Genomic DNA, 22,597 nt, shown 5'->3' on the forward strand with positions numbered 1-22,597 from the left:
ATTTTTTGGCCATATACTAAATCAGGGGCAAGCTGCGCCCGTCACCAAGTGCATTTAACCCTCAGTAGTGTGGTTGGTCAAGCTGTGACACCAAGTGCATTTAACCAGCAATAGCCTGTTCATTTTTTGGCCATATACTACATCAGGGGCAAGCTGCGCCCATCACCAAGTGCATTTAACCAGCAATAGTGTGGTTATTTTTTGGCCATATCCCAGTCTAATTCTGTCACTAAATCCATACCGGTCACCCAGCGCCTAAATACTAGGCCTCAAATTTATATCCCGCTAAATCTCTCGTTACCGCTGTCCTGTTGTGGCTGGGAAAGTTATTTAGTGTCCGTCAAAGCACATTTTTTGTTCTGGGTTGAAATACAATTCCCAATTTAGCAATTTAAAAATTTAGTGGTTTCTGCTGTATCAGAGCTATTTGAAATCTATCCCTAAAAGGGTATATAATATTCAAGGTGCACATAGGGTCATTCAGAATAACTTCACACACCCGCTACTGTGCATTTCCAAGTCTAATTCTGTCACTAAACCCATACCTGTCACCCAGCGCCTAAATACTAGGCCTCAAATTTATATCCAGCTAAATCTGTCCTTAGTGCTGTAGCTGGGCGAGTTATTTAGTGTCCGTTCAAGCACATTTCTTGTTCTGGGTTGAAATACAATTCCCAATTTAGCAATTTCATAATTTAGTGGTTTCTGCTATATCAGAGCTATTTGAAATCTATCCCTAAAAGGGTATATAATATTCAAGGTGCACATTGGGTCATTCAGAATAACTTCACACACACCCGCTACTGTGTATTTCCAAGTCTAATTCTGTCACTAAACCCATACCTGTCACCCAGCGCCTAAATACTAGGCCTCAAATTTATATCCTGCTAAATCTCTCGTTAGTGCTGTAGCTGGGCGAGTTATTTAGTGTCCGTTCAAGCACATTTCTTGTTCTGGGTTGAAATACAATTCCCAATTTAGCAATTTCATAATTTAGTGGTTTCTGCTATATCAGAGCTATTTGAAATCTATCCCTAAAAGGGTAGATCATATTGAAGGTGCACATAGGGACATTCAGAATAACTTCACACACCCGCTACTGTGCATTTCCAAGTCTAATTCTGTCACTAAACCCATACCTGTCACCCAGCGCCTAAATACTAGGCCTCAAATTTATATCCAGCTAAATCTGTCCTTAGTGCTGTAGCTGGGCGAGTTATTTAGTGTCCGTTCAAGCACATTTCTTGTTCTGGGTTGAAATACAATTCCCAATTTAGCAATTTCATAATTTAGTGGTTTCTGCTATATCAGAGCTATTTGAAATCTATCCCTAAAAGGGTATATAATATTCAAGGTGCACATTGGGTCATTCAGAATAACTTCACACACACCCGCTACTGTGTATTTCCAAGTCTAATTCTGTCACTAAACCCATACCTGTCACCCAGCGCCTAAATACTAGGCCTCAAATTTATATCCTGCTAAATCTCTCGTTAGTGCTGTAGCTGGGCGAGTTATTTAGTGTCCGTTCAAGCACATTTCTTGTTCTGGGTTGAAATACAATTCCCAATTTAGCAATTTCATAATTTAGTGGTTTCTGCTATATCAGAGCTATTTGAAATCTATCCCTAAAAGGGTATATAATATTCAAGGTGCACATTGGGTCATTCAGAATAACTTCACACACACCCGCTACTGTGTATTTCCAAGTCTAATTCTGTCACTAAACCCATACCTGTCACCCAGCGCCTAAATACTAGGCCTCAAATTTATATCCTGCTAAATCTCTCGTTAACGCTGTCCTGTTGTGGCTGGGAAAGTTATTTAGTGTCCGTCAAAGCACATTTTTTGTTCTGGGTTGAAATACAATTCCCAATTTAGCAATTTCATAATTTAGTGGTTTCTGCTATATCAGAGCTATTTGAAATCTATCCCTAAAAGGGTATATAATATTCAAGGTGCACATTGGGTCATTCAGAATAACTTCACACACACCCGCTACTGTGTATTTCTAAGTCTAATTCTGTCACTAAACCCATACCTGTCACCCAGCGCCTAAATACTAGGCCTCAAATTTATATCCTGCTAAATCTCTCGTTAGTGCTGTAGCTGGGCGAGTTATTTAGTGTCCGTTCAAGCACATTTCTTGTTCTGGGTTGAAATACAATTCCCAATTTAGCAATTTCATAATTTAGTGGTTTCTGCTATATCAGAGCTATTTGAAATCTATCCCTAAAAGGGTATATAATATTCAAGGTGCACATTGGGTCATTCAGAATAACTTCACACACACCCGCTACTGTGTATTTCCAAGTCTAATTCTGTCACTAAACCCATACCTGTCACCCAGCGCCTAAATACTAGGCCTCAAATTTATATCCTGCTAAATCTCTCGTTAGTGCTGTAGCTGGGCGAGTTATTTAGTGTCCGTTCAAGCACATTTCTTGTTCTGGGTTGAAATACAATTCCCAATTTAGCAATTTCATAATTTAGTGGTTTCTGCTATATCAGAGCTATTTGAAATCTATCCCTAAAAGGGTATATAATATTCAAGGTGCACATTGGGTCATTCAGAATAACTTCACACACACACGCTTCTGTGCATTTCCAAGTCTAATTCTGTCACTAAATCCATACCGGTCACCCAGCGCCTAAATACTAGGCCTCAAATTTATATCCCGCTGAATTTGAATACAATACATTGGGCCAAATAATATATTTGTTGTTGTGGTGAACCATAACAATGAGAAAAACATCTAGTAAGGGACGCGGACGTGGACATGGTCGTGGTGGTGTTAGTGGACCCTCTGGTGCTGGGAGAGGACGTGGCCGTTCTGCCACATCCACACGTCCTAGTGTACCAACTACCTCAGGTCCCAGTAGCCGCCAGAATTTACAGCGATATATGGTGGGGCCCAATGCCGTTCTAAGGATGGTAAGGCCTGAGCAGGTACAGGCATTAGTCAATTGGGTGGCCGACAGTGGATCCAGCACGTTCACATTATCTCCCACCCAGTCTTCTGCAGAAAGCGCACAGATGGTGCCTGAAAACTAACCCCATCAGTCTGTCACATCACCCCCATGCATACCAGGGAAACTGTCTCAGCCTCAAGTTATGCAGCAGTCTCTTATGCTGTTTGAAGACTCCGCTGGCAGGGTTTCCCAAGGGCATCCACCTAGCCCTTCCCCAGCGGTGAAAGACATAGAATGCACTGACGCACAACCACTTATGTTTCCTGATGATGAGGACATGGGAATACCACCTCAGCATGTCTCTGATGATGACGAAACACAGGTGCCAACTGCTGCGTCTTTCTGCAGTGTGCAGACTGAACAGGAGGTCAGGGATCAAGACTGGGTGGAAGACGATGCAGGGGACGATGAGGTCCTAGACCCCACATGGAATGAAGGTCGTGCCACTGACTTTCACAGTTCGGAGGAAGAGGCAGTGGTGAGACCGAGCCAACAGCGTAGCAAAAGAGGGAGCAGTGGGCAAAAGCAGAACACCCGCCGCCAAGAGACTCCGCCTGCTACTGACCGCCGCCATCTGGGACCGAGCACCCCAAAGGCAGCTTCAAGGAGTTCCCTGGCATGGCACTTCTTCAAACAATGTGCTGACGACAAGACCCGAGTGGTTTGCACGCTGTGCCATCAGAGCCTGAAGCGAGGCATTAACGTTCTGAACCTGAGCACAACCTGCATGACCAGGCACCTGCATGCAAAGCATGAACTGCAGTGGAGTAAACACCTTAAAACCAAGGAAGTCACTCAGGCTCCCCCTGCTACCTCTTCTGCTGCTGCCGCCTCGGCCTATTCTGCTGCTGCCGCCTCGGCCTCTTCCTCCGCCTCTGGAGGAACGTTGGCACCTGCCGCCCAGCAAACAGGGGATGTACCACCAACACCACCACCACCACCTCCGTCACCAAGCGTCTCAACCATGTCACACGCCAGCGTTCAGCTCTCCATCTCACAAACATTTGATAGAAAGCGTAAATTCCCACCTAGCCACCCTCGATCCCTGGCCCTGAATGCCAGCATTTCTAAACTACTGGCCTATGAAATGCTGTCATTTAGGCTGGTGGACACAGACAGCTTCAAACAGCTCATGTCGCTTGCTGTCCCACAGTATGTTGTTCCCAGCCGGCACTACTTCTCCAAGAGAGCCGTGCCTTCCCTGCACAACCAAGTATCCGATAAAATCAAGTGTGCACTGCGCAACGCCATCTGTAGCAAGGTCCACCTAACCACAGATACGTGGACCAGTAAGCACGGCCAGGGACGCTATATCTCCCTAACTGCACACTGGGTAAATGTAGTGGCAGCTGGGCCCCAGGCGGAGAGCTGTTTGGCGCACGTCCTTCCGCCGCCAAGGATCGCAGGGCAACATTCTTTGCCTCCTGTTGCCACCTCCTCCTTCTCGGCTTCCTCCTCCTCTTCTTCCACCTGCTCATCCAGTCAGCCACACACCTTCACCACCAACTTCAGCACAGCCCGGGGTAAACGTCAGCAGGCCATTCTGAAACTCATATGTTTGGGGGACAGGCCCCACACCGCACAGGAGTTGTGGCGGGGTATTGAACAACAGACCGACGAGTGGTTGCTGCCGGTGAGCCTCAAGCCCGGCCTGGTGGTGTGTGATAATGGGCGAAATCTCGTTGCAGCTCTGGGACTAGCCAATTTGACGCACATCCCTTGCTTGGCGCATGTGCTGAATTTGGTGGTGCAGAAGTTCATTCACAACTACCCCGACATGTCAGAGCTGCTGCATAAAGTGCGGGCCGTCTGTTCGCGCTTCCGGCGTTCACATCCTGCTGCTGCTCGCCTGTCTGCGCTACAGCGTAACTTCGGCCTTCCCGCTCACCGCCTCATATGCGACGTGCCCACCAGGTGGAACTCCACCTTGCACATGCTGGACAGACTGTGCGAGCAGCAGCAGGCCATAGTGGAGTTTCAGCTGCAGCACGCACGGGTCAGTCGCACTACAGAACAGCACCACTTCACCACCAATGACTGGGCCTCCATGCGAGACCTGTGTGCCCTGTTGCGCTGTTTCGAGTACTCCACCAACATGGCCAGTGGCGATGACACCGTTATCAGCGTTACAATACCACTTCTATGTCTCCTTGAGAAAACACTTAGGGCGATGATGGAAGAGGAGGTGGCCCAGGAGGAGGAGGAGGAGGAGGAGGAGGAAGAGGGGTCATTTTTAGCACTTTCAGGCCAGTCTCTTCGAAGTGATTCAGAGGGAGGTTTTTGGCAACAGCAGAGGCCAGGTACAAATGTGGCCAGCCAGGACCCACTACTGGAGGACGAGGAGGACGAGGATGAGGAGGAGGTGGAGGAGGATGAGGATGAAGCATGGTCACAGCGGGGTGGCACCCAACGCAGCTCGGGTCCATCACTGGTGCGTGGCTGGGGGGAAAGGCAGGACGATGACGATACGCCTCCCACAGAGGACAGCTTGTCCTTACCCCTGGGCAGCCTGGCACACATGAGCGACTACATGCTGCAGTGCCTGCGCAACGACAGCAGAGTTGCCCACATTTTAACCTGTGCGGACTACTGGGTTGCCACCCTGCTGGATCCACGCTACAAAGACAATGTGCCCACCTTACTTCCTGCACTGGAGCGTGATAGGAAGATGCGCGAGTACAAGCGCACGTTGGTAGACGCGCTACTGAGAGCATTCCCAAATGTCACAGGGGAACAAGTGGAAGCCCAAGGCCAAGGCAGAGGAGGAGCAAGAGGTCGCCAAGGCAGCTGTGTCACGGCCAGCTCCTCTGAGGGCAGGGTTAGCATGGCAGAGATGTGGAAAACTTTTGTCAACACGCCACAGCTAACTGCACCACCAGCTGATACGCAACGTGTTAGCAGGAGGCAACATTTCACTAACATGGTGGAACAGTACGTGTGCACACCCCTCCACGTACTGACTGATGGTTCGGCCCCATTCAACTTCTGGGTCTCTAAATTGTCCACGTGGCCAGAGCTAGCCTTTTATGCCTTGGAGGTGCTGGCCTGCCCGGCAGCCAGCGTTTTGTCTGAACGTGTATTCAGCACGGCAGGGGGCGTCATTACAGACAAACGCAGCCGCCTGTCTACAGCCAATGTGGACAAGCTGACGTTCATAAAAATGAACCAGGCATGGATCCCACAGGACCTGGCCGTCCCTTGTCCAGATTAGACATTAACTACCTCCCCATAACCATATATTATTGGACTCCAGGGCACTTCCTCATTCAATCCTATTTTTATTTTCATTTTACCATTATATTGCGAGGCTACCCAAAGTTGAATGAACCTCTCCTCTGCCTGTGTGCTAGGCCTAAATATATGCCAATGGACTGTTGCAGTGGTGGGTGACGTGAAGCCTCATTCTCTGCTATGACATGCAGACTGATTCTCTGCTGTCATGAAGCCAGATTGTCTGTTACGGGACCTCTCTGCTCTGCCTGTGTGCTAGGCCTAAATATATGCCAATGGACTGTTGCAGTGGTGGGTGACGTGAAGCCTCATTCTCTGCTATGACATGCAGACTGATTCTCTGCTGACATGAAGCCAGATTGTCTGTTACGGGACCTCTCTCCTCTGCCTGTGTGCTAGGCCTAAATATATGCCAATGGACTGTTGCAGTGGTGGCTGACGTGAAGCCTCATTCTCTGCTATGACATGCAGACTAATTCTCTGCTGACATGAAGCCAGATTGTCTGTTACGGGACCTCTCTCCTCTGCCTGGGTGCTGGGCCTAAATTTATGACAATGGACTGTTGCAGTGGTGGCTGACGTGAAGCCTGATTCTCTGCTATGACATGCAGACTGATTCTCTGCTGACATGAAGCCAGATCCTCTGTTACGGGACCTCTCTCCTCTGCCTGTGTGTGTGCTGGGCCTAAATATATGCCAATGGACTGTTGCAGTGGTGGCTGACGTGAAGCCTCATTCTCTGCTATGACATGCAGACTGATTCTCTGCTGACATGAAGCCAGATTCTCTGTTACGGGACCTCTCTCCTCTGCCTGTGTGTGTGCTGGGCCTAAATATATGCCAATGGACTGTTGCAGTGGTGGCTGACGTGAAGCCTCATTCTCTGCTATGACATGCAGACTAATTCTCTGCTGACATGAAGACAGATTCTCTGTTACGGGACCTCCCTCCTCTGCCTGGGTGCTGGGCCTAAATATATGCCAATGGACTGTTGCAGTGGTGGCTGACGTGAAGCCTCATTCTCTGCTATGACATGCAGACTAATTCTCTGCTGACATGAAGCCAGATTGTCTGTTACGGGACCTCTCTCCTCTGCCTGTGTGCTAGGCCTAAATATATGCCAATGGACTGTTGCAGTGGTGGCTGACGTGAAGCCTCATTCTCTGCTATGACATGCAGACTGATTCTCTGCTGACATGAAGCCAGATCGTCTGTTACGGGACCTCTCTGCTCTGCCTGTGTGCTAGGCCTAAATATATGCCAATGGACTGTTGCAGTGGTGGGTGACGTGAAGCCTCATTCTCTGCTATGACATGCAGACTGATTCTCTGCTGTCATGAAGCCAGATTGTCTGTTACGGGACCTCTCTGCTCTGCCTGTGTGCTAGGCCTAAATATATGCCAATGGACTGTTGCAGTGGTGGGTGACGTGAAGCCTCATTCTCTGCTATGACATGCAGACTGATTCTCTGCTGACATGAAGCCAGATTGTCTGTTACGGGACCTCTCTCCTCTGCCTGTGTGTGTGCTGGGCCTAAATATATGCCAATGGACTGTTGCAGTGGTGGCTGACGTGAAGCCTCATTCTCTGCTATGACATGCAGACTGATTCTCTGCTGACATGAAGCCAGATTCTCTGTTACGGGACCTCTCTCCTCTGCCTGTGTGTGTGCTGGGCCTAAATATATGCCAATGGACTGTTGCAGTGGTGGCTGACGTGAAGCCTCATTCTCTGCTATGACATGCAGACTGATTCTCTGCTGACATGAAGCCAGATTGTCTGTTACGGGACCTCTCTCCTCTGCCTGGGTGCTGGGCCTAAATTTATGACAATGGACTGTTGCAGTGGTGGCTGACGTGAAGCCTGATTCTCTGCTATGACATGCAGACTGATTCTCTGCTGACATGAAGCCAGATCCTCTGTTACGGGACCTCTCTCCTCTGCCTGTGTGTGTGCTGGGCCTAAATATATGCCAATGGACTGTTGCAGTGGTGGCTGACGTGAAGCCTCATTCTCTGCTATGACATGCAGACTGATTCTCTGCTGACATGAAGCCAGATTCTCTGTTACGGGACCTCTCTCCTCTGCCTGTGTGTGTGCTGGGCCTAAATATATGCCAATGGACTGTTGCAGTGGTGGCTGACGTGAAGCCTCATTCTCTGCTATGACATGCAGACTAATTCTCTGCTGACATGAAGACAGATTCTCTGTTACGGGACCTCCCTCCTCTGCCTGGGTGCTGGGCCTAAATATATGCCAATGGACTGTTGCAGTGGTGGCTGACGTGAAGCCTCATTCTCTGCTATGACATGCAGACTAATTCTCTGCTGACATGAAGCCAGATTGTCTGTTACGGGACCTCTCTCCTCTGCCTGTGTGCTAGGCCTAAATATATGCCAATGGACTGTTGCAGTGTTGGCTGACGTGAAGCCTCATTCTCTGCTATGACATGCAGACTGATTCTCTGCTGACATGAAGCCAGATCGTCTGTTACGGGACCTCTCTGCTCTGCCTGTGTGCTAGGCCTAAATATATGCCAATGGACTGTTGCAGTGGTGGGTGACGTGAAGCCTCATTCTCTGCTATGACATGCAGACTGATTCTCTGCTGTCATGAAGCCAGATTGTCTGTTACGGGACCTCTCTGCTCTGCCTGTGTGCTAGGCCTAAATATATGCCAATGGACTGTTGCAGTGGTGGGTGACGTGAAGCATCATTCTCTGCTATGACATGCAGACTGATTCTCTGCTGACATGAAGCCAGATTGTCTGTTACGGGACCTCTCTCCTCTGCCTGTGTGTGTGCTGGGCCTAAATATATGCCAATGGACTGTTGCAGTGGTGGCTGACGTGAAGCCTCATTCTCTGCTATGACATGCAGACTGATTCTCTGCTGACATGAAGCCAGATTCTCTGTTACGGGACCTCTCTCCTCTGCCTGTGTGTGTGCTGGGCCTAAATATATGCCAATGGACTGTTGCAGTGGTGGCTGACGTGAAGCCTCATTCTCTGCTATGACATGCAGACTAATTCTCTGCTGACATGAAGACAGATTCTCTGTTACGGGACCTCCCTCCTCTGCCTGGGTGCTGGGCCTAAATATATGCCAATGGACTGTTGCAGTGGTGGCTGACGTGAAGCCTCATTCTCTGCTATGACATGCAGACTGATTCTCTGCTGACATGAAGCCAGATTCTCTGTTACGGGACCTCTCTCCTCTGCCTGTGTGTGTGCTGGGCCTAAATATATGCCAATGGACTGTTGCAGTGGTGGCTGACGTGAAGCCTCATTCTCTGCTATGACATGCAGACTAATTCTCTGCTGACATGAAGACAGATTCTCTGTTACGGGACCTCCCTCCTCTGCCTGGGTGCTGGGCCTAAATATATGCCAATGGACTGTTGCAGTGGTGGCTGACGTGAAGCCTCATTCTCTGCTATGACATGCAGACTAATTCTCTGCTGACATGAAGCCAGATTGTCTGTTACGGGACCTCTCTCCTCTGCCTGTGTGCTAGGCCTAAATATATGCCAATGGACTGTTGCAGTGGTGGCTGACGTGAAGCCTCATTCTCTGCTATGACATGCAGACTGATTCTCTGCTGACATGAAGCCAGATTCTCTGTTACGGGACCTCTCTCCTCTGCCTGTGTGTGTGCTGGGCCTAAATATATGCCAATGGACTGTTGCAGTGGTGGCTGACGTGAAGCCTCATTCTCTGCTATGACATGCAGACTGATTCTCTGCTGACATGAAGCCAGATTGTCTGTTACGGGACCTCTCTCCTCTGCCTGGGTGCTGGGCCTAAATTTATGACAATGGACTGTTGCAGTGGTGGCTGACGTGAAGCCTGATTCTCTGCTATGACATGCAGACTGATTCTCTGCTGACATGAAGCCAGATCCTCTGTTACGGGACCTCTCTCCTCTGCCTGTGTGTGTGCTGGGCCTAAATATATGCCAATGGACTGTTGCAGTGGTGGCTGACGTGAAGCCTCATTCTCTGCTATGACATGCAGACTGATTCTCTGCTGACATGAAGCCAGATTCTCTGTTACGGGACCTCTCTCCTCTGCCTGTGTGTGTGCTGGGCCTAAATATATGCCAATGGACTGTTGCAGTGGTGGCTGACGTGAAGCCTCATTCTCTGCTATGACATGCAGACTGATTCTCTGCTGACATGAAGCCAGATTCTCTGTTACGGGACCTCTCTCCTCTGCCTGTGTGTGTGCTGGGCCTAAATATATGCCAATGGACTGTTGCAGTGGTGGCTGACGTGAAGCCTCATTCTCTGCTATGACATGCAGACTAATTCTCTGCTGACATGAAGACAGATTCTCTGTTACGGGACCTCCCTCCTCTGCCTGGGTGCTGGGCCTAAATATATGCCAATGGACTGTTGCAGTGGTGGCTGACGTGAAGCCTCATTCTCTGCTATGACATGCAGACTAATTCTCTGCTGACATGAAGACAGATTCTCTGTTACGGGACCTCTCTCCTCTGCCTGGGTGCCGGGGCCTAAATATCTGAGAATGGACTGTTCCAGTGGTGGTTTCAAAGGAAAGGACCGGCACTTCGCTGATGTAGATCACAATGTAGATTTATTCAGTCACATATTCAAAATGGCATAGTGACGCGTTTCAGCACAGATGTGCTTTCATCAGACTGCATAAAACATCTTACACTCCAGCTATTTATACATAAATGAAACACAAAGGAACTGACATCATCAAAGAAGCTCCGCCTCCCTCATTAAATAAAATTCGCATATCAAATAATCGCAATGAAAAATTTGCATTGAATAATTCGCAATTGAAAATTCGCAACTGAAAATTCGCAATTGAAAATTGAAAATTCGCAATTGAAAATTCGCAACTAAAAATTCGCAACTGAAAATTCGCAATTGAAAATTCGCAAAAAACATATCCACTCTATACTGGCGAAGATTTTCAGTCACATAGTCCATTCTTGCAGTGATTAATCACGCTGAAGAAAAAAAGAAATATATTTATCAGATTGCATAAGGCCGAATGCCTTATAGGAAGCAGGACACATTGTACTCACGATTGAGGCCCCTGGGCTCCATTGTCTGAAGACGATGGATCCAGTAAGCCTCCCTTTTCAATAACAATTTATTTCTGTCACCCCCTCGACGGGGTAATGATACACCTTCAATAATCTGATACCTCAACTGCGAGATGTTGTGTTTTTTATCATAAAAATGAAGGGGTATTGGGAGTAATAAATTCTGTTTACGGATAGTAGATTTGTGTTTACTTAGTCTGTCCTTCATTCTCATTGAGGTTTCCCCCACATATAGTAATCCACATGGACATTTAAGAATGTAAACCACAAATCTACTATCACAAGTGAACGTGCCCCTTATTGGAATATTTTCACCTGAGTGAGGGTGGGAGAAACATGAACCCTTTATAACGCTGGAACAATTGACACAGTTTAAACAAGGAAAAGTGCCCCGTCTAGGTGTAGATAAAGTACTCTGTCCTCTTTCTATTTTATTACTTCCCACATCCGCCCGGACTATTTTATCCCTAATATTTTCTGCCCGTTTATAGCATATCATGGGTGGCCTCTGGAACTCTCCTATCCGTGGATAGGACTTAGATAATATGTGCCAATGTTGATTAACAATAGTCCTAAGGCGCTGGGACCAGGGATGGTATTTAATCACTAAGGGGATCCTTGTTTCTTTCTTAGTTCTATCTGGTGGTGTAATCTCAGCTTTATTACGCTGTATTTTCAATAGATCAGGGGGGTAGCCTCGCTCTCTAAATTTATTGGTCATATCGTCTAATCTTGTTTGACACATATCCCTATCACTAACGATCCGTCTAACCCTCTGGTATTGCCGCCCTGCTTCTTACTAGAATTGTTCCAGTGGTGGGTGACGGGAAGCCAGATTCTCTGCTATGGAACCTCTCTCCAATTGATTTTGGTTAATTTTTATTTATTTAATTTTTATTTTAATTCATTTCCCTATCCACATTTGTTTGCAGGGGATTTACCTACATGTTGCTGCCTTTTGCAGCCCTCTAGCTCTTTCCTGGGCTGTTTTACAGCCTTTTTAGTGCCGAAAAGTTCGGGTCCCCATTGACTTCAATGGGGTTCGGGTTCGGGACGAAGTTCGGATCGGGTTCGGATCCCGAACCCGAACATTTCCGGGATGTTCGGCCGAACTTCTCGAACCCGAACATCCAGGTGTTCGCTCAACTCTATTCTTAACCCTTTCATGACCAAGGGTCATTGATGTCCCAGTGTCCAGGTCAAAATTTACAAATCTGACATGTGTCACTTTATGTGGTAATAGCTTTGGAACACTTTTACTTATCCACGCCATTCTGAGATTGTTTTCTCGTGACACATTGTACTTCATGATAGTCATATATTTGAGTCAATATATTTCACCTTTATTTATGGAAAAATCCCAAATTTACCAAAAATATGGAAAAATTCACAGTTTTCCAAATTTCAATTTCTCTGCTTCTAAAACAGAAAGTCATACCTAATAAAATATTTATTAATTAACATTCCCCATATGTCTACTTTATGTTGGCATCATTTTGGAAATGTCATTTTATTTTTTTAGGACGTTAGAAGGCTTAAAAGTTTAGAAGCAATTCTTACAATTTTTAAGAAAATTTCCAAAACCCACTTTTTAAGGACCAGTTCAGGTCTAAAGTCCCTTTGAGGGGCTTACATAGTGGAAACCCCCATAAATGACCCCATTGTAGAACCTACACCCCTCAAGTTACTCAAAACTGATTTTACAAACGTTGTTAACCCTTTAGGCGTTCCACAAGAATTAAAGGAAAATGGAGATGAAATTTCAAAATTTTACTTTTTTGGCAGATTTTCCATTTTATATATTTTTTTTCTTTAACACATTGAGAGTTAACAGCCAAACAGAACTCAATATTTATTACCCTGATTCCGCGGTTTACAGAAACACCCCACATGTGGTCGTACGGGCACACGGCAGGGCGCAGAAGGAAAGGAATGCCATACGGTTTTTGGAAGGTAGATTGTTCTGGATTCGTTTTCTGAACGCCATATGTTTTTTATTTTTCTGCTGATCGTCTTGTGCAAGGGCTCGTTTTTTGCAGAAAGTGTTGAGGTTTTTATTGGTACCATTTTTGGGTACATAGGATTTTTTGATCATTCATTATTACACTTTATGGGGCAAGGTGACCCAAAAATTGGCTGTTTTGGAACAGTTTTCATTTATTTATTTTTACAGCGTTCATCTGAGGAGTTAGGTCATGTGATAGTTTTATAGAGAAGATCGTTACGAACGTGGCAATACCTAATATGTATACTTTTTCTTATTTATTTAAGTTTTACACAATAATATCATTTCTGAAACCAAAAAAATGTTGTTTTAGTGCTCTATAGTCTGAGAGCCATAGCTTTTTTATTTTTTGGGCGATTGTCTTAAATAGGGTATCATTTTTTGCGGGCTGAGGTGACGGTTTGATTGGTACTATATTGGGGGTCATAAGCCTTTTTGATCGCTTGCTGTTGCACTTTTTGTGATGCAAGGTGACAAAAATAGCTTTTTTGGCACAGTTTTTTTTATTTAATTTTTATGGTGTTTATCGGATGGGGTCCATCATGTGATATATTTATAGAGGCGGTCATTACGGACGCGGTGACACCTAATATGTGTATTTTATTTTTTCATTTTTTTTATAGGAAAAGGCAATGTCTTTTTTTTAATTTACATTTTTATTTACTTTATTATTAATTTATTTTTACTTTTATTATTTTCACTTTTTTTATCAGTTCTCCTGAAGATCCAGTGGGGCTGATAGTTGTACTATACTTTGCAATGCTCTTGCATTGCAAAGTATAATACTTCCAGATTGCCTGTAGGTGGCAGCACTGGACGCCTTTGCCATGGCAACCGGACGCTTTTGCAAAGCGTCCGGTTGCCATGGCAACCATCGGGTGCTGCAATCACAGCGCTGCAGCCCCGATGGTGGAGAGAGGGAGCTCCCTCCCTCTGTTAACCCCATGGATGCCGCAACCGCGGCATCTATGAGGTTACAGGAGAGTGTCAGCATAGAGCTGACACTCTCTGCTGATGGCGGCAGCTCAGTAATGGAGCTGCCGCCATCACACACAGAATGGGGAATCGGGGGCAGCGCTGGAAGGGGGGGGTCGGGGGGTACTGATTACAATGGGGCAGGAGGGGCGGCTACAAAATTAATGCATGGGGCGGGGAGGGGGCGGATCGCATGCCACAGGGCAGAAAGGAGATGAGCGCAGGAGGCACAGATCGAGGGAAGGGGGGGCACAGAGAGGCACCAAGAGCTTGGAGGGTCGGGGGGCATGAGGAACACTATCGGCTTTCAGGCTCTGATCTGCAGAGCGCAGATCAGAGCCTGAAACCGGCATTTTAACACTGCCGCGATCCGATTGGTTAGTCTGCACAGACTAACCAATCGGATCGATTGCCGGCAAGGGGCCACTCTGATTGGTCCCTTGCCGGCATTACTGCACTGTATGCTGTCCGTGACAGCAGCAGTGCAGGGGCAGAAGCTTTAATCCAAGCGCTTTGCAGTGCTTGGATTAAAGAGCTGCCAGAACGTATATATATACGTGGTAGCTGCACGGGGTATGTGCAGCTATCACGTATATATACAGATTGCGGTCGGGAAGGGGTTAATATACAGTGACCCAGTAATGAAATTGCTTGGTTATGTGGTATTATGTGGATTCTGTGACAAGTAAAAATGACCATTGAATAATCAAGCATTGGTTGTATAATTCTTAATTATTGATTTTTGTGTTAGTGAATTATTACTTGAGCAATCCAAAAGTTATTTCTAACAAATACCTTACCTAAGTCTAGGTATTAGTTACTAGAATGCATATGTTCTATATATTAATTGTTTTCCCTGAAACCTTTCAGATGATCAGAAGAGGGTTCATGTGTCAGGACTTAGCAAATGTACATACTATATCAGCCTTCCTTTCAAAGATGAAGGAAGAAAACATGTCAGCTCTCTTGGTTCTTCAGATTGGCTGGGAAGGCCTCTCACCAGTTTTATTATTAGGTCATTCAATAAATAAAGGGGTTTTCATGGTAATAGTGTTCTCAATAAAATGTGAGGTAACCAGCCACTGTAGCAAGGGGATGTTTTTGAATGGTTATGCTGAGAGGGCAAACATACCCCTCAGGCTCATAAAGGAGTATTTTCCATATGATCTGCTTGCCACAAGCTCCTTTACTTCCTAGTCTATCTAACTGATTTTACGACCTAGACTATCTCACTGGCAATACTACCTAGACTATCTAACTGACATTACTAACTAGACTATCTAACTGACATTACTAACTAGACTATCTAACTAACATTACTAACTAGACTATCTAACTGACATTACTTGGGTCCTTTGTTATTTACACCTATATTTAAAGTGCCCCTTAGTGCTCCTACCAATAAATAATGTCTCCTTACATCATTGCTGCCCCCTTTTTGCCATTAAAATAAAAAAATGCATAAGTAATATTACTCTACAATATTCATGTATTACTATACTATAACATTATAGTAGGCATCTGCTTATTAGGTCTGCCATCACATGGCTATAATGCATTGTAATACTACTGCATGTATTACAAGGCAACAATTGAATGACTATAGCTTCTAGTCTTTCTAAAATGCAATAAAGTGTAAAAAAATTAATAAATAGACCCCCTAAAAAATTCATTACTTATTATTCCACACTGTGCATTGCATGAGAAAGAAAAGAAAATGCCGTTTTCCCCATTCCCACTGTAGAAAAAGTAAAGGTCATGCAATAAATTCAACCAAAACAGTGCAAAAATTAGATCTTTCTGTCTCATAAAAACAAGCCATGTCCCATGATAATTAATTAACTATATCTTGACTGATTGCATCACTATTAGTTTGAGTGAATCAAAGTTCACAAAGTAGACTTCGATCCGAATTTCAGGGAAAATTTGATTCACTGCGAAGGTAAATTTCCTTGTGTTTCGTGGTAACAAATCTATTGTTTCTGTAATGGTGATTTAAAAAAAAAAACATACTTACCTCATCCATTTGAGTGTGAAGAAGCCGCCGTGGCTTGCTTGAAGATCCCGCTCGAAATCTCATGCGCAGTGGCGTATGACCTTCACCATGCCGGTCAACATGATGATGTCATCGCACACCACGCTAGATTTTGTGCTGGATCATCAAGCAAGACGGCCTTTTCCCGATCAAATAGATTAGGTACAGTACAGACCAAAAGTTTGGACACACCTTCTCATTCAAAAAGTTTTCTTTATTTTCATGACTATGAAAATTGTAGATTCACACTGAAGGCATCAAAACTATGAATTAACACATGTGGAATTATATACATAACAAAAAAGTGTGAAACAACTGAAAATATGTCATATTCTAGGTTCTTCAAAGTAGCCACCTTTTGCTTTGATTACTGCTTTGCACACTCTTAGCATTCTCTTGATGAGCTTCAAGAGGTAGTCACCTGAAATGGTCTTCAAACAGTCTTGAAGGAGTTCCCAGATATGCTTAGCACTTGTTAGCCCTTTTGCCTTCACTCTGTGGTCCAGCTCACCCCAAACCATCTCGATTGGGTTCAGGTCCGGTGACTGTGGAGGCCAGGTCATCTGGCGCAGCACACCATCACTCTCCTTCATGGTCAAATAGCCCTTACACAGCCTGGAGGTATGTTTGGGGTCATTGTCCTGTTGAAAAATAAATTATGGTCCAACTAAACGCAAACCGGATGGAATAGTATGCCGCTGAAAGATGCTGTGGTAGCCATGCTGGTTCAGTATGCCTTTAATTTTGAATAAATCTCCAACAGTGTCACCAGCAAAGCACCCCCACACCATCACACCTCCTCCTCCATGCTTCACGGTGGGAACCAGGCATGTAGAGTCCATCCGTTCACCTTTTCTGCGTCGCACAAAGACACGGTGGTTGGAACCAAAGATCTCAAATTTGGACTCATCAGACCAAAGCACAGATTTCCACTGGTCTAATGTCCATTCCTTGTGTTCTTTAGCCCAAACAAGTCTCTTCTGCTTGTTGCCTGTCCTTAGCAGTGGTTTCCTAGCAGATATTTTTCCATGAAGGCCTGATTCACACAGTCTCCTCTTAACAATTGTTCTAGAGATGTGTCTGCTGCTAGAACTCTGTGTGGTTTTGACCTGGTCTCTAATCTGAGCTGCTGTTAACCTGCGATTTCTGAGGCTGGTGACTCGGATGAACTTATCCTCTGCAGCAGAGGTGACTCTTGGTCTTCCTTTCCTGAAGTGGTCCGCATGTGAGCCAGTTTCTTTGTAACACTTGATGGTTTTTGTGACTGCACTTGGGGACACTTTCAAAGTTTTCCCAATTTTTCGGACTGACTGATCTTCATTTCTTAAAGTAATGATGGCCACTCGTTTTTACTTTACTTAGCTGCTTTTTTGTTGCCATAATATAAATTCTAACAGTGTATCCACCTGAATTCTCCACAACACAACTGATGGTCCCAACCCCATTTATAAGGCAAGAAATCCCACTTATTAAACCTGACAGGGCACACCTGTGAAGTGAAAACCATTTCAGGTGACTACCTCTTGAAGCTCATCAAGAGAATGCTAAGAGTGTGCAAAGCAGTAATCAAAGCAAAAGGTGGCTACTTTGAAGAACCTGGAATATGACATATTTTCCGTTGTTTCACACTTTTTTGTTATGTATATAATTCCACATGTGTTAATTCATAGTTTTGATGCCTTCAGTGTGAATCTACAATTTTCATAGTCATGAAAATAAAGAAAACTCTTTGAATGAGAAGGTGTGTCCAAACTTTTGGTCTGTACTGTAAGTACAATTAAATTTTTTTGCAAACATTAAAATCCTTTAATATGGGTCTCAGATGCCACAATCAGAAATAAACGCAGCATCTGAAGGGTTCAATGACATGCACTTCGCTATGAAGTAAGCCGAATTTTAGAGAACTTCACTCATCTCTAATCACTATTGATAATCATAGCTTTCTCTACAGGCTATCTGCATGGACCTACTGGAGGACACTAATTATCTTTATGTTTACAATTTAAAATGATGTTCAACATTCATTTCTCATCTGATACTTGTATGCTTGTTTTGCAGGCCATGGCCATGGGAATGATGACAGAATATTATCATTACATCTTTACCACACTGGTAAGGTCCACAATTTAAAAATGGTATTTCTTCTTGATTGTCCTCTGTGTCATTGTCCTCTGTGTCTTTTATTTTTGTATGCTTGTTATGTTTGTAATACTGAAATCTTTATATTATCTTAGCAAAATTAAATATCAGAAAATGAGAGTTCAGGTAACAGAAAAAACTCTGGGGGTCATTTATGAAGGTTGAGGTTTAAGACGCCGGTCTTAATAACCCCTTTGCCTGGCAGTGCACCTGCCAAAGTTATGAGGAGGCGCAGGCCTATACATAAACTTTGGCACATCCAGCCCCGGCCTAAAACAGGCGCAGAAAATGGTAAGTGAGATGGACCTACTTACGTGAGTTGGCAAAAGTCACAGAATGCAGAGTAAATAACCTGTGCACCAAAAGCTGCACCAGAAATAAGTTTAACATGGGTGTATTTCTGGATAATAAATGATGCCCCCTGTAAAGGGGTTTTTACTATTTTTGATAAATAGTTTGTGATCAATGTATAAAAGTTTCACATCTTTCTGTCTTTGTTGTTTCAGTTCCTCATGATTTTTTTAAGATATTAGTTTGCTGTGATTGAATTATCACATTGGCCCAAATTTACTAATGTGATTGCACCTAGACTTTGTCTTAAAAGGCACCAACATTTGATGCAATTTTAGTGCAATCTGGAACATCTCGTTTTAGAGAACTCTACTTCACCCAGCTTACCATTTGAGTGTGGATTAATAGGGAAGGTGCATGGCCTAAGATGCAACATTTTGCACCAAAATGTCAGACAATAGGTGGTATGGAATTAGAAAAAAGTGTCTAGCTGTGCACCAAATTTATCATCCAGCATGAACTCCTGTGGTGAATTTTGCACATTTTTAGACATCCTGCCTAAGCTTACATTAGCTATAGCATTCAAAAATCTGCTCCACTTGCCTGTTGTTTTCATTCCGAGGCTAAAAACCTGAACATAGGTAGTCCTCCTCTCAGCTTTCTAATCTAGGCAATGGTCTTTGAACTAAATACATCAGCTTCATTTACACAAATCTCTCCATCTGCAACAACAATTCTCGAAGACTAGTTCGCTAATCTTATAGAGAATAAAGATGATAAGACTAATGTAAAATCACACATAAAAGAATCACACTTTTTTTGCACATATAATGCTAACTAAACACCAATGTTTTGCAGTGTCTTTTATTTCATGCTTCCTCAGTTGAATCCATATATTTTGAGCACTTTCATTTTAGGTAGTTGTTCATGTGATCTCCAGTCTAATTAGCCACCATTCCCCAGTCCAATGCATACTTACCTCTGTTAACAGAGTAGTCTCCACTGTGTGGCTGACTTTCTGTGAACTGCAGTATTACCCTATCACCTATCAAATCCCTTCTGACAGCTCTCAGGCACCATTCAGATGTTCAGCTCTCAGGCACTGACAGCTGTTGAGTTCATACGTAGGGTAGCACTACATTGATAGTAGTGAATGAAAGTTCAGAAGTGAAAAAATATCTTCTCCTTTCTCTCTTTAGCATAACTCTAATTAGACTTTCCCCCCCCCCCTAGAAACAAGTTTGGGTTGGAAAAAATTTAATCTGCTAATCTGATAGGGAATCTGCTACCAGTAAACTCCCTATCCAACTGTCTGTGTAGACACATAGCTGTGGTCCACCTGATTATAACAGTGTTTTATTTTTGTTGTTCCGAGGTTCCATTCCCGAGTTATGATACTTTTTCTAAATATGCAAATTAGGCCTTTGGTGCTTTGAAGGCATCACCATTGCTCCTATTGCAACTCCCCTCCAATTTGTGCTCAGCCCCTCCCTGGCTGCTTTGCCATTGCCTGACCCTGTCAATTAAAGCATTAAGGGAGGAGCAGGCCACAGGAAGGTTCCCTTTGTATTAAAAAAAGACAATCCAAACCAGCGCATTGAGTGTTTGATAAATGTGCATAATGACTTATGACTGCATGGCATATGGATTCAGTGTTCTTTAATATCTGTGCTCAAATGCAATTTCAAAAATGCATCTCCTATAGAGATATCAATGACTTGATGCTGACTGTCAGCATTATAGATAAAGTGCACACACAAGAACATTACCCAAGCTCTGTCTGCTACAGCATTTCATCTCTCCGTAATGAATTTGTTTTAAAATAATTTATATTATATATTGTTTTCATATGAATTTTTGTACCAGTGTGATACAGTGAGGGGTTGTGTCTGGCAAGGCAAGTATTTTCCTCCCAGCATGTACAGGTGAGGTCAAATACCGGACCAGAGTTTAAGTGCCAGTCCGGGTTTTGGCAGCACCTAGCTGTCCTTAAATAGGCAGCTGGGCTCAGCAGAGAGGTCTCTGTTTTGGGGATCTGAGGCTTGGTGCCATGCTGGAGGGCTGAGAGATGCATACTGGGGAAACAGGCCCCCTGAAGCCTGCTGTGGACTACTAGAGGCAGAGCTGCCAGCAAGGTGACTTGTGTTATATGAACTTTCCATTTGTGTGTGAATTAACACCAAGACTGGAAAGTTACGTGCTGTTTTGTGCAATTGCCTCAAGTGTCAATAAACACTGACGTTTTGAGTTAAGAACTTGTATTTTGCCTCTGTACTGCGCCCGCTTACCCTATCTACCAGAGCAAAACCCCACACCAGATATATTCATGAATCATAAATCACTGTGAAATATAAATAAAGATTATTATTATTATTATTATTATTATTATTATTATTATTATTATTATTATTATTATTATTATTATTTCCAATTAGAGTTTACCTTGCTAACATGCACACAATAACTAACATAAAGATAATATGGCCACTGCCCTATGAACTGGTATGCTTTACCTACATTGGTGTCTGTGTCCTTAAAGGGTTAAGACAGAATGCTAAATAAAATGGTAATTGAGGGGTTAAAAATTATTTAAAAACTCACCTCATCCACTTGATCGCGCAGCCTTGATAGCGCAGGTCCTCTTTCTTCAGGACCTGCGAAAGGACCTGCGAAAGGACCTGCGATGAGTTCACCTCACTCACCACGTGGTCAGCGCGGTGATGTTTCACAGGACCTGAAGAAAGAGGACCTGCGCGATCAAGTGGATGAGGTGATTTTTAAAAATTATTTTTAACCCCTCAATTGCCATTTTATTTAGCATTCTTTCTTAACCCTTTAAGGACACAGACATATTTCACCTTAAGGACCAGGCCATTTTTTGCAAATCTGACCAGTGTCACTTTATGTGTGAATAACTTTAAAACACTTTTACCTATCCAGGCCAATCTGAGATTTTACCAACAACACCCCTCAAGGTATTCAAAACTGATTTTACAAACTTTGTTAACCCATTAGGTGTTCCACAAGAATTAATGAAAAATAGATATAAAATTAAAAAATGTCACTTTTTTAGCAGATTTTTTATTTGAATCCATTTTTTCCAGTTACAAAGTAAGGGTTAACAGCCAAACAAAACTCAATATTTATGGCCCTGATTCAGTAGTTTACAGAAACACCCCATATGTGGTCGTAAACCTCTGTACTGGCACACGGCAGGGCGCAGAAGGAAAGGAATAGTGATGGACTAACATGTGCTGGAACGGTTCACGAACGGTATATCGCAAACACGATCAAATGTTCGCGAGCCGCAAGTTCGCGGCGGTTCACATTCATTTTATTGGCAGGCGAACCAGAAAAACCTATAGCTCATATTTGCAGCCAAGAAATAATTACTAGAAGTGCACAAATAGTTCCACAACATGGACAGTGACATACCAGACGTATTATTCGAATTTGCGATCTCCATTCATTATTTTTTTCAATGCGAAATATCGACAATATAAATTAAATGACCGCCGGGCATCTCTAGAACGGAATGTCATATGGTTTTTGGAAGGCAGATTTTGCTGAACTGTTTTTTTGACACCATTTCCCATTTGAAGCCCCCCTGATGCACACCTAGAGTGGAAACTCCAAAAAAGTTACCCCATTTTGGAAACTATGGGATACCCTGGCAGTTTTGTTGGTTCTATTTTAAGGTACATATGATTTTTGGTTTCTATATTACAGTTTTTGTGAGGCAAGGTAGCAAAAAATTGCTGTTTTGGCACCGTTTTTATATTTTTATTTTTTTACAACATTCATCTGACAGGTTAGATCATGCGGTATTTTTATAAAGCAGGTTGTCACGGACGTGAAAATATCAAA

The 22,597-nt window shown here is 44.0% G+C and overlaps 1 protein-coding gene across 1 annotated transcript in view; it reads left to right on the top strand.

Annotated features, from left to right (window-relative positions):
* GRIK3 (glutamate ionotropic receptor kainate type subunit 3) overlaps window positions 1-22,597 on the top strand; it is a 789,973-nt gene that overhangs the window by 359,482 nt on the left and 407,894 nt on the right. The window contains exon 5 of the mRNA XM_044284783.1: window positions 18,359-18,412. Within this exon, the coding sequence (XP_044140718.1) occupies window positions 18,359-18,412 (54 nt within the window). The remainder of the gene's footprint in view (window positions 1-18,358; window positions 18,413-22,597) is intronic.

Source organism: Bufo gargarizans, chromosome 3 (assembly GCF_014858855.1).
Source record: "Bufo gargarizans isolate SCDJY-AF-19 chromosome 3, ASM1485885v1, whole genome shotgun sequence".
Lineage (NCBI taxonomy): Eukaryota > Metazoa > Chordata > Amphibia > Anura > Bufonidae > Bufo > Bufo gargarizans.